This window comes from Danio rerio, chromosome 8 (genome assembly GCF_049306965.1).
Source record: "Danio rerio strain Tuebingen ecotype United States chromosome 8, GRCz12tu, whole genome shotgun sequence".
In the NCBI taxonomy this organism is placed as follows: Eukaryota; Metazoa; Chordata; class Actinopteri; order Cypriniformes; family Danionidae; genus Danio; species Danio rerio.
In genome coordinates this window covers 45,132,322-45,147,500 of record NC_133183.1, presented here as the reverse complement: position 1 = coordinate 45,147,500, position 15,179 = coordinate 45,132,322, and the positions used below count along the sequence as shown (strand labels likewise).

General features: G+C 36.2%; 1 protein-coding gene across 1 annotated transcript in view; it reads left to right on the top strand.

Annotated features, from left to right (window-relative positions):
- The window catches only part of pdlim2 (PDZ and LIM domain 2 (mystique)), a 128,126-nt gene that overhangs the window by 62,846 nt on the left and 50,101 nt on the right, over nt 1–15,179 (top strand). Inside the window, exons 4-6 of the mRNA NM_001326402.1 lie at nt 309–372; nt 1,832–1,980; nt 4,745–4,817. Of these exons, the coding sequence (NP_001313331.1) occupies nt 309–372; nt 1,832–1,980; nt 4,745–4,817 (286 nt within the window). The remainder of the gene's footprint in view (nt 1–308; nt 373–1,831; nt 1,981–4,744; nt 4,818–15,179) is intronic.

The following is a 15,179-nucleotide window of genomic DNA, read 5'->3' as shown; positions in this document are numbered from 1 at the left end:
AAAATATCATATATATTCTTATATGAAGGCAGTGTTGAGGTTTCTATCATGAGGTTTTTATCAGTTTGTAGTTGTTTGTTCTTTCAGTCATGTGTTATGTCTTGGCGTTGTGTATAGAATGTATCTCAAGTTTCAGCATAACTTAAGATTTTCTATTTCTTTTGAAGTGGAGTTTAATTTATCAAGCTGCTTTATCAAAACAAACTAATGGATTTGACTTTTTAAATATGCTTGAATCCCCTGGTTTATTGCGATTTTGTACCATCCACAAAACTTTCATCTCCTAATGTTCGATTCTTATCACACAGACCTGCTCCCCCCACTCCTGGTCAGACCAATGGAATCACAGAGCAGCTGGTTGGCCGTTTTCAGGTGAGTAAAATAAAAATTCATCTTTATTTCTATAGTTCTTTTACAATGTAGATTGTGTCAAAACAGCTTAATAAAGAAGTTCTAGTAAATTGAAACTGTGTCAGTCCAGTTTTCATAGTTGAAGTTAAGTTTAGTTCAGTTCAGTGTGGTTTATTTTTCACTACTTAGTCCAAACACTGAAGAACAAATCCATCGTTGCGTAGCTCCACAAGTTCCAAATAAAAACACCCATAAAAATCAATAGACACTTAACTTGGTGTTTGAATTTATTCTCTGATTTGAGTGTTAAGAGCATGCCTGGTATACATTAAGAGAAGATGAGCCACTGTCTACTTATTAAATCATTATTGTTTGTCAGGTTCATTTCAGATAAGAGCTCAGAGAAAAAAGAAAAAAAAAACTAAAATTCACATTTGCAAAGAGATGGAGTAACTCATTGAATTAAAACAGCCATTTGAAATAAAACAGCATTTTTGAAGCCTTAAACAATGTGCGGTACAAATGTAAAATTACACTAATGGAATCTTTTTACAAAAATTGTGTAGATAAACGTTACTCAGAAATGACTATTAAAAAGATCACATTTGAAACGAAAATGCATCGAATTAAAATAGACTTTTTAATGTTAACATTGTACTACTGGAAAAATTGTATACTATATTTTGTCATGAAACAGCATGGGTGTGCAGTATTTGGTGTTTAAGTTCATTTCAGCTCAGTTCAATGTGGTTTATTAATCACTACTGAGGGCCTAACACTGAAGAGCAAATCCATTGATGTATAGCTCTAATGATCCCAAACCATGCAAGCTAGTGGTGAGAACAAGCAATATATAACCATAAACACACTTTTTATTCAACAAAAATATATATATTTTTTAAAATTGACATTTAAAAAAAATATAATATTTCCATATATCTAAAACTATACACAGTAGTCTGTCTTGGCTAAAGGTCCCAGATCACCAGTTGACTATACATTATTGGAGAGTTAATTTCATTTTAAAGCAGTGTTATTGTAAAGGATGATAATTAAACACTATTAATAAAAATAACTTTAAGCAAAACAAAACATGTAAAAAACATTCTGTGTGCGATAATGAAAGGATGATCAGGCGAACACAGTTAACATAATTTCTGTTCAAAGAATGGTTAAAGCGAAAGCGGCAACTGCTCCTGAACTGCTCTTGAAAGCAGCAGGATTGTGGGTGCACAAGCAACGCTTTTTTCTAGTCCATTTAAATAGAACAGATCGCACTCGTTGCATTTTCAGACACGGTTGTTTTGCACAAGGACATCACATCAGCTGTGTGCGTGACACTAAAGCCCTCATCAGTGAGTGAGGATCACCTGTGTCTTACTGTGCACCTGCTCATCCTCTCATTCGATAGTCACCTGCTTTCTTTTGTTCACCTGAACAGTTATTAATCGTGTTTTCAATTTTTTCACTGCTTGTGCAGGAAGCTGTGCAGGTGAGTCGCGATGAGAACCAGAACTACAAAGAGTACACCATCTCCAGCCCGGCATCTCTGTCACCTGGTCCATATACACCAGAGCCACCTTCAAGCCCTGACCGCAGAGGGGGTAGGATCACTCCCACCAATAAGAGGTACAGTTGAAACACGGATGTTTGCTACTGTCACATTGAAACAAAATTGTGTACTCTATATACATTTGCTGTTAATGTTTTGGTCAGAGAATACACTGAAATCATTGCATGATACATGTAATTGATGATTGTAGCAAATTTACTCATGGGGATATATACAATTTATTTAGTAGTAGTCTTTAACCTCTACAGAAGTCACGTTTACTGGAGGCTGATCTGGCCAATGATATAATATACCATGTCTAAGTGTGTAAAGTTTCTTTGATTGTTTTTGTGGCATTTGCGTAGTCAAGGTGGATTTGCAATCTGGAGCATGTATTTGATTAGAATACCAGCATTGTTGTACAATTTATTCATATGTAAAATACTCCAAGGTACACAATATCTCAAGAGAATCATTTTTATAGTAGACTTGAGATACTGCAGCTATTACAAAATTATTTAGGAATTCTATAAAAAGGCATGCAGCCTGGGCGAACCACCCCATACGGATACCCTTCCAGCCGCAACCCAGTACTGGCCAATATACCGCTCAATATTATTAATATACAATTATTATACTAAATAAATTACAGAAATCAATCCTAAATGTAACTGGAAAACAATTTAAAGAAAGACACAACTGGAGTGATATGCAAAGACTATTCAAGAAATCTTTTGCATGAATATTAATGACAATTCTATTAAAAACAAAAAAAAACATATTTTATGGAGTTATCTGTTGTCTTTGACTCCACTCATGGCCGAGAAAGTCTTACCTCCCTGACTCATTATCCCTCCTTTCTGCTTCATGGCCATGATTAGTCAAAATAACATCGTCATCATATAAACTTCAATTTTGTACACTGGCAAAACTTGCTGCGTGCCGACACCTCTGCATAAAAGTTACACCAGTCACTCCGGTTTCACAGCACATAGACGCTTGTATTTTAGCGATGTGACTGTAAAAAACCTAGATTAACACCGGGAGTGTGAGGCGCACAGGAATCGTTTTCTGCGTGCATGCGTCAGTTTGATTTCATAAGCATTGTTTCGGTTGCACATAGAGAGTAACCAACTTGCGCATGCAAAAGACACTAAATGTGAATGGCCCCTAAAGTCTTTATTCTGGTATTAACACTCTGAATGAATATACCTGCATAAAGTAAATGGTATCTCAAAGCTTTTACTCGGGCTCGTTTTTTTTCTCCCCATCAACGTCTCCCCGTGCCACCTGCAAGCAAAGGGCGATCTGCCATATTGCCCATGCCTAAATCCACCACTGCATGCTGTCAAATGTTTTGCCGAACAGATCAGCAACTTTTGACGCTCAGAAACATCATAAAGTTCTTGTGCTGCATATATAGCCAAATTCAGAGCACTCACACTTCTCAAACGATCGAAATGAAACAAGCCTAGGCATGGTTCGGATAGCATAGTGTGAGTGGGTCTATACACACATGTACAGTGGTTAGAGAAATTTTGTGGATCCCTTGCAGAATCAGTGAATATGTTAATTGTTTTAACCACAGATACTCGAAGTTGGCCCATGGTAACTTTGATTTGGGCTACCAACCAATCATAGAGGAGATGGAAAAATGATGGAGAAGGTTGGGGCAAATCCCTCAAACAAACATCATAATTTCGAATTTTACATAAGCTTTTGTTTGTTTGTTTAATTGCTAAACTACTTTTTTTGCCTATAGTTAAAAAACCTGTAAACTTTTTTTTTTGGTATAGTATTAAATAAACATTTTTAATATAATTTTGTATGTTCTCAGTTTTTTTTTTTTTTTCTTTACATTTTCACTGATTCTGCAAAGGGGTTAATAAACTTTCACTTACTGTATATGCATGTATATGCATGCTCACACACAGTAGATTCAAACTTCACTTTATCTGTTCTCCTCCACTTTAAAACCGTAAATGACTGACATCTCACAGGCTGGAGCACATTCCATGTCACTGCTAATGAAACTCATTTGATTAGATTTTGTGATTAACATTTACTCATTTAGCAGATGCTTTGATGGATTATGAGTAGATTCATAAATTATGGATTAATCATGCAGAACTTGGCAGATGCCTGCATTACAGCACAGCATGTTGCTGAGAAAGTTACTTGCTTTTTTGGATACTGAACACCTAATAAGATCTGTATTGCACATTAGGGTCAACACTGTATTTAGAGTACAACTATATAAATGAATAACTGTGTAACAGCAAACATTTTGCAAAAAAATCTTATTTTAATGACAAAGCTGAAACTTCTGCAGCCGTCTTTCCAGTCCTGTAACATTGTCCTTTTTTTCTAGCATGAAGATTTGGTCAACAAGAAGAAATTCTTGAATAATAATGTGAAAAATAATGCTGCTTAATATTGGATGTAGCATTTATTTATTATTTTGTATATATATATTATATTATATTGTAACTACTCATTTCGATGTTTGTAATACTAACTCCCAGGGCCGTATATATCAAAGTTGATATTTAGCCACACCATGTCGGTATATTGTAACATCTTTTTTTTTTTTTTTTTTTTTTGAGGTGAGTCGTTAGCCCAACGTTAAACCCCCAACCTGGAGTAATGTTTGTAATACTTTAATATATTCTTTGCTTAAAAAAATAGTATTAAAGTGTCTTAAATAAATAAATAAATAAATTTGTCGAACAGTAGTGAATTTATAACAACCCACATCAAATCTTGCTTGAATAGTTAGCAGATCAGAAATGTCCCGTTGACTTGTAGGGTACTTAAACTAGCTATTTCTTTATATTTTAGCCTGCAGTTCCATTCCTGGTCCTCAGAGGAGAAGAATGTACAGAGTCACAGACTGTCTCGGCCCCTTTCTCAGGTACAGACAATCTCTGAACTCATTTATAAGAATAAATTACAGTTCTGAAGCCACTGTGTTATTTCAAAATAAAAAGTCAGGATGGCACTTTTTTTTCTTTTTAAATCTGTAATTTTTTTTTTAAAGGTTAAATTTGTTTTAATTGTAAAATATATATATATTTTTTTACTGGTCTGAACCAGTCATGGCACAATAACCAACAACTAATGGAACATGTTGCTGTTTGGCCATGGATCTAAGACTTTAGTTTACAGCATAGGTAGCACTACACTCCACCATAAATTAAGTAAACAGTAATCCATTATTTATATACTTTACATGTAATGGAGTATTTTCATTTCTAACATTTTATTTGACCAAAATAGGCACTTATGTTTATAAATAAATACAATGTGTGCTCTTGTAAATGCTTTTTTTTTTTTTTTTTTTGTATTTTTATTCTGTTTTTATACTGAATGTGAATCAGTACTGAATTTTATATGTTGTCACATGAACAAGTGAAGTTGATGTTGACGAGGGCTGGTAAGTCTCAATGTTGAAGGCATCTGCAGCAGAACATTGAAGTTAGTTCTGCTTAATGCAAGCACTGCAAGGGGCTTACATGTTTGTTCATCTTACACTGAGCCTTCTCACGAAAGAGTATTTCTTCGCTCTGCTCCTGAAATGTGGCTCATAAATCCATTTATTCGCCGCCGGTATAGAACCTCATGGGAAAAACAGGTTTTCAGTGGGACAATTTAACCTTAATACTTCTTCACAGCAGGCTCCAGATATTACTCCTAGGAAATGAGATTATGATTTCCATCCGTAAATACCGTTCACAATAAAAGGGTTAACATTTACAATATTTTCATAGCAACGTTGAGTATATAAACTTTGAAAAAGTCACCTCACAAAGCTTATGGTTATGGGGTCTCAATCTGGAAATGGTTTATCTAGAACATTATTGAAACAGTATGACTGACCTTTCCTTTTGCTTCTTTTAGCCTTGATTTTATTAGCATCATCAATAGCACACTGCTTATGAGATCTTGTTTGTGCTGCTCTGCATTCTCCACTGGATGATGCCTGGACTCTTTAGCATCTTGAAAAAATGGAAGAACCAGCAGTAATATGTAGGGAAAGAGTTACAGCGATTGCCCGCAAAGCTAAAATTGTGCAAATGAAGTTGTGGGAAAGTTATTGTGAGATATGTCAGATATTTAGCAACAATCTCAGTCCCACAGAAGTTTTTACAAGGCAGATGTCAGAGCAGGAAAAAACAGTCAGGACCTTTGATGGCTGAAGACATTCCAGCCATTTTATCAGTGTGTGGTTGTTAAATATACACACATTCATGACACGGCTTATTAAACTCAACAACATCCCAATTCCCCTGAAAGAAATGCTTGGTCCTTTTTAAAGATGACCATTTGAATGCTTCTAAAGAAAGTTCATGGAAGGTCTGGGAGATGTCATCATGATGATAGTGACACTGCTCACTGGCTTTTGTCAAAAGAACTCTCATAGATATAAAATGCTGTGAAAATGTCCAAAATGCAATTGTTCATGTGGACAGAATTATTACAAATAATTAAAATGTTTAGACACTATTTCTTTCATATTATTTACTTGTCCTCATGTTATTTATAGATGAAGGTACTCTCATTTAGGATTTTGATTGTAATTGTACAGTGAGAAAAGTGGTCTTAGCAATGTAAGTCATTCAGCTGATGTTTGCAGTATTTTAGATTTGGAATGTATGCGAGTTTGCCTTTAAGATATTTTAGTACTCTTGGAGTTTCTAGTTTTCTGCTCAGCAATTGAATATGCGAAAGTGAAGGAATTAGGAGAGTGGAAGGATTGGCAAAGGAGCTCAAACTCATTTTAACTGAAGCACCATGACAGTTAAACCGGGAAAAAAAATGTGTTGACTTTAATAAGCCTTAAACATGCATCATTAATATACTAGGTGCAATTGCCCTCAATTCATTTGAGAAGAACTGCAACATGATCATGCAAACCTACTCTTTAACAGGCATTGTCGCTTTATTGTTAACCTCCATTAAAATAATTTTTTTTTATAAAAAACACAGTTTAACTAAATAAATCACTCCTATTTGTTATTCTTCGATTTGTCATATAGAGGGTTTTAAACCTGGGACACACCAAACTAACGTCAAAGAAGTAGTGGCAGTGAAATCCTATGTCAGTTGTACCTGCTCCCGTCTGGGCCAAAAAGTTCTTGAACACACCAAATGGACAACAGCTCACTAAAGCTACAGTGTGCATTCTGTATCTGCATGAGAGAGATATTTTTACTTTCCCGCACTTTGCAATTTTCTGTATTCTCATTCTATAAGGGCAAACTGGAACTAGTGTCACACATATACATGCTTTAAACAAAGCAGTGTTTTTCCATAGGGTTGGGTATCATTTGGGGTCATCTCTATACTAGTGCTAAATTTATACTTTTAAAACAGTACTGGTGCCAAAACGGTCCCTGAACCAATACTTTTGAGCCACAAAATTATGGTGGATGACTCTAGAAAAATCTTTTATTTGACAAAAAAATATATTTTAATCATTTTAATTGATCAACAAGATTAAAGTACACATCAATTCATATTTTATCTATTTGAATTTAATCGCATTATTTTCTTTTGATCATTGGTTTGTTAGCATGGATTTGAGATTTGCATTATGCAATTAACATTACATTAGCTTACTACTAACTTGTGGAAAGGCTGTCATCACAAACAGGGAAAACCTTTTTTTCTAGGGTTGGGGCTTGTGAACATCGGTAAATCTAATTATTTGCCTAATCTAAATAAGACAATATAATTCAAGTGTATGCTGTTTTGAAAGTTGCTTTTTGAATGTTCCGTTTATGATCCCGTTTTACATGTTATAGCACATGGATTGATTAACGTCATTGCGTCACCACGCTATCCAAATTTTGGAGGTTTCATTTTTCAACCTTAACTGCCGTTCGGCAGTTTCATTTTCAGTCAGCAATATATTGTTCATGCCCCATGACAAACTGAGATATTGGACGAGAATACAAAGTAAGGACTGGTGCAAGAGTGTTGTTTTAATAAAATTTGATACTGCACGCTGAATGGAAAAAAAAAAAAAACCTCAGCATTGTGACGTCTGTTGTCCTTTAAGGTAATCAAGAATCGCTGTTTACATAGTAGACTCTAAATCAGAGTATTGTCTTATTCATATTAAAGTCAGAGTATCGGTGCTCATGTAAACATACTCAGTGAAAGTGCCAAATGATGTTGCAAACTGTCAAAGACAGTGCATTCCTCTACCTTTAAGTTGATTCCCTTATATGCAGCTTTTGTAAAGCATCTGCTTCATTTTGCTGTGTCAGAATTCTTACTTGTAAAATATGGTCATACTTTAGAATGCTTAGTTTAAGCAAATTTGATGAACGTGATCTTGCGTGTTGATGAATCTGAAGCTAGATGCTCACTGCATAAGCTGTACTGCGCACGTTACCTATGTGCATGCATTTCCTTAGAATAAATGACTAACAGTGCTAATGGTGTCCGTTGTTTCGAATGAACTCTATAGAGATGATGACACAATGCGCACCTATGTGTGCCTGTGATGTATTCCTTGATGTTTCCTGCATCCTTTTCGCAACACCAGTGGCACCGAAATTAGGCAAGAAAATTCATATGCTGATTCGGTCCGATGCATACCAGTTACTTAGGGTATAGATAGTGTTTTATTACCCAACCCTAGTTTTCACAGTACATTGTTACTCACCACAGTGGGATTTGTGCGTACAAATATGCCTGATAATCCACATTTTTTACCAACACTTGGGAAATGTGACAAAATGACAGCTGGCATCTTTAAGTTCCCTCTTGACTTGTGTCATTTGCTTAGTTTTGACACTTAAGTTTTTGTCCTTGTGTTCTGATTTGTAGCTGAACAGACAATCAGATCACACTCTCTTGCCAATGGCCCCAATGTTGCTAAATGCTGAATATGGCTAACTCCCACCAACATGAGCCCGATGAGTGTAGACTTGTGGAACACATCAAACAAACTAACCTAACAGACACTTAGCCATGGGACGTCGAGCGATCGCTGTTGACCCACTGCACATGCCTTGTATGTAGTCATGCATTTATACTTTTGCATACTTTTTGTGTTGCTCTGCAATAACGCTTGCGAAATGCTAGCTGGGAGCGTGTTTTATGTTCCTGTGTTGAGTTTCTTTGCATGCGTTTTGTTTTTTCTGAATGTTACCTTAATGTACAAATAGCTGAAACTTGCTTATTCTTAATCATTCTTAAGCTCATTTTTTTCACACTGAAGTCCGAAATTTTCATATGCGCTTTTTTCATATTCATATGCAAAAAAATTTGTCACATAAACAAACCTTGCACACAGAGTCTGATGTGTATTAATCAATCCATCACAAAAAAAATGCTAAACATTTCGGAGTCAGTTCAAGCAGTGATACAGTACTTTCTTCTCCGCTTTCTTCTACAAAGTAGAAAAAGAAAGGGGAAGAGGCTACACATGGTTTGCATTTAGGTGCATTTAGGACTAGCCTACATAGATAGGATAGCTCTGAATTGTTAAACACCTCTTAAATCGTTTTTTTGGATGCGAAAAGCAGAAAAAAAAATTAAACCAGTTAGAATTTTTTGTATTGCAGACGAAAGTATTGGAGGCAGTGTGTCAATATGATTCAAACAATGTGAGGTTGAATTTATTTTTTAACATGCAAAATTTACAGACTAAAATTTCAGATTCAGTGTGCAGTAACCTTTAGTGTGCAGTTATCTGCAGACTTGTAACAACTTTAATCATAGGGTAAACGCAAAACAAAAGTTTTCATCTGGAGCTCCTTAACGGGGCTCGACACTTGTAAACACTTGCTCCAGAGGGCTCGCATCTGTCAGTCATTGCGACATGTACAGTAGTTACATTTTTCAGGTGCACATCAGCATTGGCATCAGCCATGACCAGGGCTATGTGACTGCACAAAGGCTGCACTGAACCATATGCGTGCACTTGATGCAGAAATATAAATCAGCCTTAACCATCAATTTGGTTTGTCCCTACCCTTAAGGAGGTCCTTTCTACTGGGGTCTTTGTTCTTGGCAAGAAAAATGGTGAGATTTATTTCTGTAACTACTGTTACCTACAGCCTGATCTCACGAGAAAACGTAAACATTTTACGTTTTGCCAGTTTAGTGGCTAATTCGAACGAAATTGTACCATTTTAAAAAGGAGGCGTGGCACCTAAACCCAACTGTCATTGGGGGATGAGAAAATTATACTAAATTGTATGAATTAGATCGTACGAATTCATACAAATCAGCCACTAAATCAAAAAGTTATGAATTGCCATGGGATTATGTTGTTACGTACTATCATTATTTTTGTGGATTTAAAGATAATGTTAGAACCTGAAAGTAACTGGCTCTTCAATGTCAAAGACAGCATTACAGTATGTGTATCATATTATACCATATTAGTTGACAAAATAATTGCAGTTGGATATTTATTTATTGTTTTGGCCCAGTTGTGCAGCCCTAATCGTTTGTTCTTTCACAGACATCCACTAATGTGCATTTGTGTGCTTTAAGAAACCCTGCTTCCATGCCATTTTTTTAAAAGTATGGGATCCCATATCCCAGCCATTAATTTGACCCACAGATATTGAACTTTGGGCCTCCCAATAAATCTGAGCCAACCATCCAGTTAGCACTTTTAATTTACTGCACACACCAATCCAGTCCAAATAAAGGTCATCACCTTCTGTGCACAATCAAAACATTTTTCTCATTTTTTTTGTCCGTTCTTAGGCTCTTGCATAACGTGTTTCATGACAGAGTGGCGTCTGCTTTTTAGATTCTTATACTAGAGCAAACCATTTTTGTTGAGGGGAAAAAAGTCTGGAGTCAGCAATGCCGAACAATGTATTAGATGAATAAGGGAATTTTCTTTGTAGTAAATGAAGCTGAAAGACTGGAACAAGGAAGCAGCCAATGAGGTGTAGCAGTAGGGTTGATTTGCTGCGATGTCTGTGGTCAGAAACCCTGAACACACAAACAGCACATAAACAGCTGGCGTGCTGTTCATTGAGTTCAGATTCTTTCATGCTTGTCTGTCATGAGGGTCTGTGGTGGGGTACTCTGGTATAATTGTGGTATTTCTTAGCTCCCAAAAGGCACTTTGATCCCATAGAGGGTTAGGTCTTTCCCTCACATATTTCTGCTGGAATTTTAAGATCTGTTTTGGCTCTCCACTCATTTTTTTTATCCTTAAACCTTCAAAGTCCTTCTTCTTTCTCTGTCTTAGGGAACACTATCATTCTTTTAGCCCTATTTTGCTTCAGCACTTACTGAATGGTCTGTTTCCACTGAGCGGTACAGTACAGGATGGTATACATTTATGTCTGTTACCACTAGCTATGTTTCCATCCAGAAATGCATAAAATAATAAATATATCGAAATTAAAACAGCATTTCCATTAAATGAGTCAAAGTGAACAAAATCATCACTTGCTGATTATTTGCCCAAATATCAACAGTAAAAACAGAATTTGCAGCGGTAGGAGATGCTGCATGAATCTTTTCTTCATTTAATAAATGCCTTGTGCCTCAGAATGCAATCCTGACATGCAGTGAACGTGCAGTGGCGTTTGAAGGAGTGAGATGCGGAGCACAGACGCTTTTAATTCTGGAGGTCATTAATAATATAATAACACTAATGGTTAAGGCGTTTTAGAATGACTGAAACAACATTTTAGATGTTTTACAGTGTGCTCAGCCAATGGTTTTATTTTTATTATTACATGATCTCTTATAACACAATTGCCATACTTTCCTCTAGATGTGCTTGGAGAGCATGTGTGAATGCGACAGCATGTACATTTAAAGTACATCTGATTAATTGACAATATTCAATTGAAACATTTAAATTCAATCAGCTTTAAAAAAAAAAAAAAAAAAAGTTACATTAGATTTAAAATTGCAATCTTCAAACCTTCCCCATCATTGTTCTCTTCTCAGATGGGATGGTGGGCCAAGTAAAAGATTATCATGGGCCAACAAACCCTGAATCTGTTTAAAACCGCTCCTATTTAATACATTTAATTTAATTAAAGAATCCTGCTAGCAGTTTTTCATTGATTATTCATCGATACTAAGCACAAGCATCTAAACACAAGTTATGACATTGTACATTAAAGTTGTAAACATTATCTACTGTAAATAAATATGGTCTGTTTTTACCTTATTACTGTATATTTTATACATTTACTCTAAAGTAGGGCTGTGCGAATCACAATTTGAAACATTGTCATCAGTTAATTGCAAGTGACTGCAATATAAACAATGTATGTCTCCCCATCCCAGGGCAAATGCGTGACTTTTGGCCGTGTTTGACAGACTTACTAGCCAATTGAGTGAGCAGACTTTTGTTCTGCCCAGTCAGAATTGTGCAATCGAACTACACCCACAAAAAGAAAAAAGAAAATAAACAGGAAAGCGCTGACAAGTGGGATTATAATGCCTGCTGCTTCAGAAGCATTAATAGACAAACTAATATAAAAAAAAACAGAATGTTTGTAAATTTTAAGAGCTGTTGTAGAATTGCTGCCATGGCTTACAGAATTTTGAGTTAAAGTTTGACTACAGAATTAAATAGTAAATCAAATCGCAATCGCAATATCTGTCAAAAAAATCACAATTAGATATTTTCCCCAAGTCACACTGCCCTCTAACGGATACCGCAAGAAGTTTATTTTTCTCTATTACACATACTGCAAAAAGCATAGTTAAATTGCATCCAATGTTAAAAGGACTAATTGGTAGAAAAGCTGAACATGCACTGCCCCCCCCCCTGTTTTGTTTATGGTGGTGTTCTTAATTAAATATTTTGTAATAAAATATCATTGAAATAATAAAAATCGAAATATAATAATAATAATATATCATATTTTAACAGCTCTACCATCATACTGTATGTATCAAATAGCCAGATTCTTGCTGATACACAGCACTACAAGCCAGGAAAGCTGCTATGACGCAGAAAGCACCATTTTAAAATACATATCCCAGGCATGACACATGGCGCATAACACATGGACTGCATACAACTATGAACCATCTTGAAGTGAAGCTTTGTCATCTTCTTGTGTCAAATATCCAATGCCATTGTAGTTTTGGAGGAAGAGGTTGTAAAACAGACAGAAGCTGTTCACATATCCCATAAGAATATGTAGAAAAGCAACAAAGGCTTTCTGAGACTCCCTCTCTTTATTTGAGCACACTATCCATACATTTAAAATATTGAATTTGAGTGTGCAAATGAGGTGATATGTGAATGGCCCCTATGTCTTTCTTCTTTGAGTAAGGTTGCTGTTGGAAGTGGAAACACAAACCTGATCAGGGTCATCCTGGGTGGAAACATTTTATTCTATAATTGGATAGAGTATGTAATGCTGTATATGTATCCATGTTTTGAATGGAATGTATGACCCCATTTGCTTGCTTGGAAACATTGATTTTTACTTGTAAATCAAAAGGTTTTAAACAGCTGTAACACTGCTAAAAGCTTAGATTAGTAGATAGTTATGCCACATCCTTTTCTGTCACATGTGCTGTATATACACATCTATACGCGTATTGTGCTTGGCACTGAGGGTCATTTTTCTTTATTGGTGCTTTCTGCTCGGTGATCTTTATAAAGCGTAATTCAGTTAGAGATATAGTCTCTAGAGAGTGAGCTAAGGGAGGAAAAGATAGCAGGAATATCCATTAGTCCTGCTTCGGGGGTGTAGTGTATCCTGAGAAAAGTGGTGTGTACAATAAGGGCTCTGATGCAGAGCATTCAAGGTGTGTGGTGTTGGTTTTCTCGCCCTTCTAAGGCACAGGCTTGTCCTTGTGCAGCTGAGCCTGGTGGAGATGGGCTTTGGAGGGTCTATTCAACTCGTCTGCTGTCTCTCTCTCTCTCCCCCTCTTGCCAATATACAATGTTCTGTTTGGTCAAATTCTACTCTCCTCCCTCCGTTCCTCATGTCCTGGCAGCCGAACGAGCACAGAGACAGTCATTGTACCACTCTCCTTTATTCCACTTCTCACTCTGTTGCTCGCTTTCCCCTCTGTATTCATAGCCGTTCTTTGAGAGAGATGGACAATTGTGGAAGACTTGAGTTATACACCCAGAAGAAGGGATGGAAGGATGAGTTTGGTCATGTAAACTGCACATGAGTACTTTTAGAGTGAAATATAAAATTCATAAAATTCAAAAATGAACAACATAATTTATAAATTCAAAACACAATTTATAAATTCACAAGTAAAAAGCAAACATGTTTTCTAATATATGCTCACACATATGCATCTTGTATAAATGCATATTACAAAAAAGATTATTACTGTGTATTATTACGTATGTATTATTAGATGCATTACTAAACGAGTTGTTTAACCGATTCGTTTGAATCAATGATTAGTTCAGTAAGATTTGCTTGTGAATGCAATGAATCCCGCGGTTCGTGGATGACATAAGATTATCGTACTCAATATTACTGATTAGTAACGTTACTCAGCTTATTTAATTTTTGCTTACACTGAAGTCAAGTCTACAATTTTATTCACTCCATGCTCTGCAATGTGACAGTTTTACCACGGATTATAATGATTATTATAGCTGAAAAAGCTAAATAAAGCAGATGACATGCTAATGGCCTGTTTCCACTAAGTGGTACGGTAAGGTTTAGTTTGGTACGCTTTTATGGCCGTTTCCACTGTCAAAAGGTGAACCGAACCAAACCGTACCATACCACTTTTTCGGCACCCTTTCGAAAGGGTACCAAACACAAGAAAGGGTACCAAAAGGAGGAGCTAGACATGCAGCTGAATGCTATTGCTTTACAGAGATGCGTCATTCGCTTGCGCAACAAGCCAGATTCAAAACAAAAGAGCCGCCATGTTTGAAATACACAGTGAGAGATTACAGCGAAGTTATATAAATGTATAATAACGAGCCATGGTCGACCTGGGCTCAAACAAACCTTGTTGTCATCGTGATGAACAGCCACAAAGCCAAAAGGAAGAGCAGATTAACCTAGTGCCCCATAGTTTTTTACGAGCCAATCTGAAGCGCGAGCGGTTTCGCTTTCTTCCTTGCGCTTGCTGCGCGTCTATTTCTGAAATAACAAACTTCTTGAGCTGATGATAATACCGTGCTCTTGATTATTGACGTGCTTTTGAAACACAATCCTGTGAGAAGCTGACAAACGCGAGAATGACACATTCAGAAAGAAAAGGACAAACATGAGAGTGAAGCGCGGAAACGAGAAGCCGGGAAAATAGGAGCACATTATTTTTTCAGCAA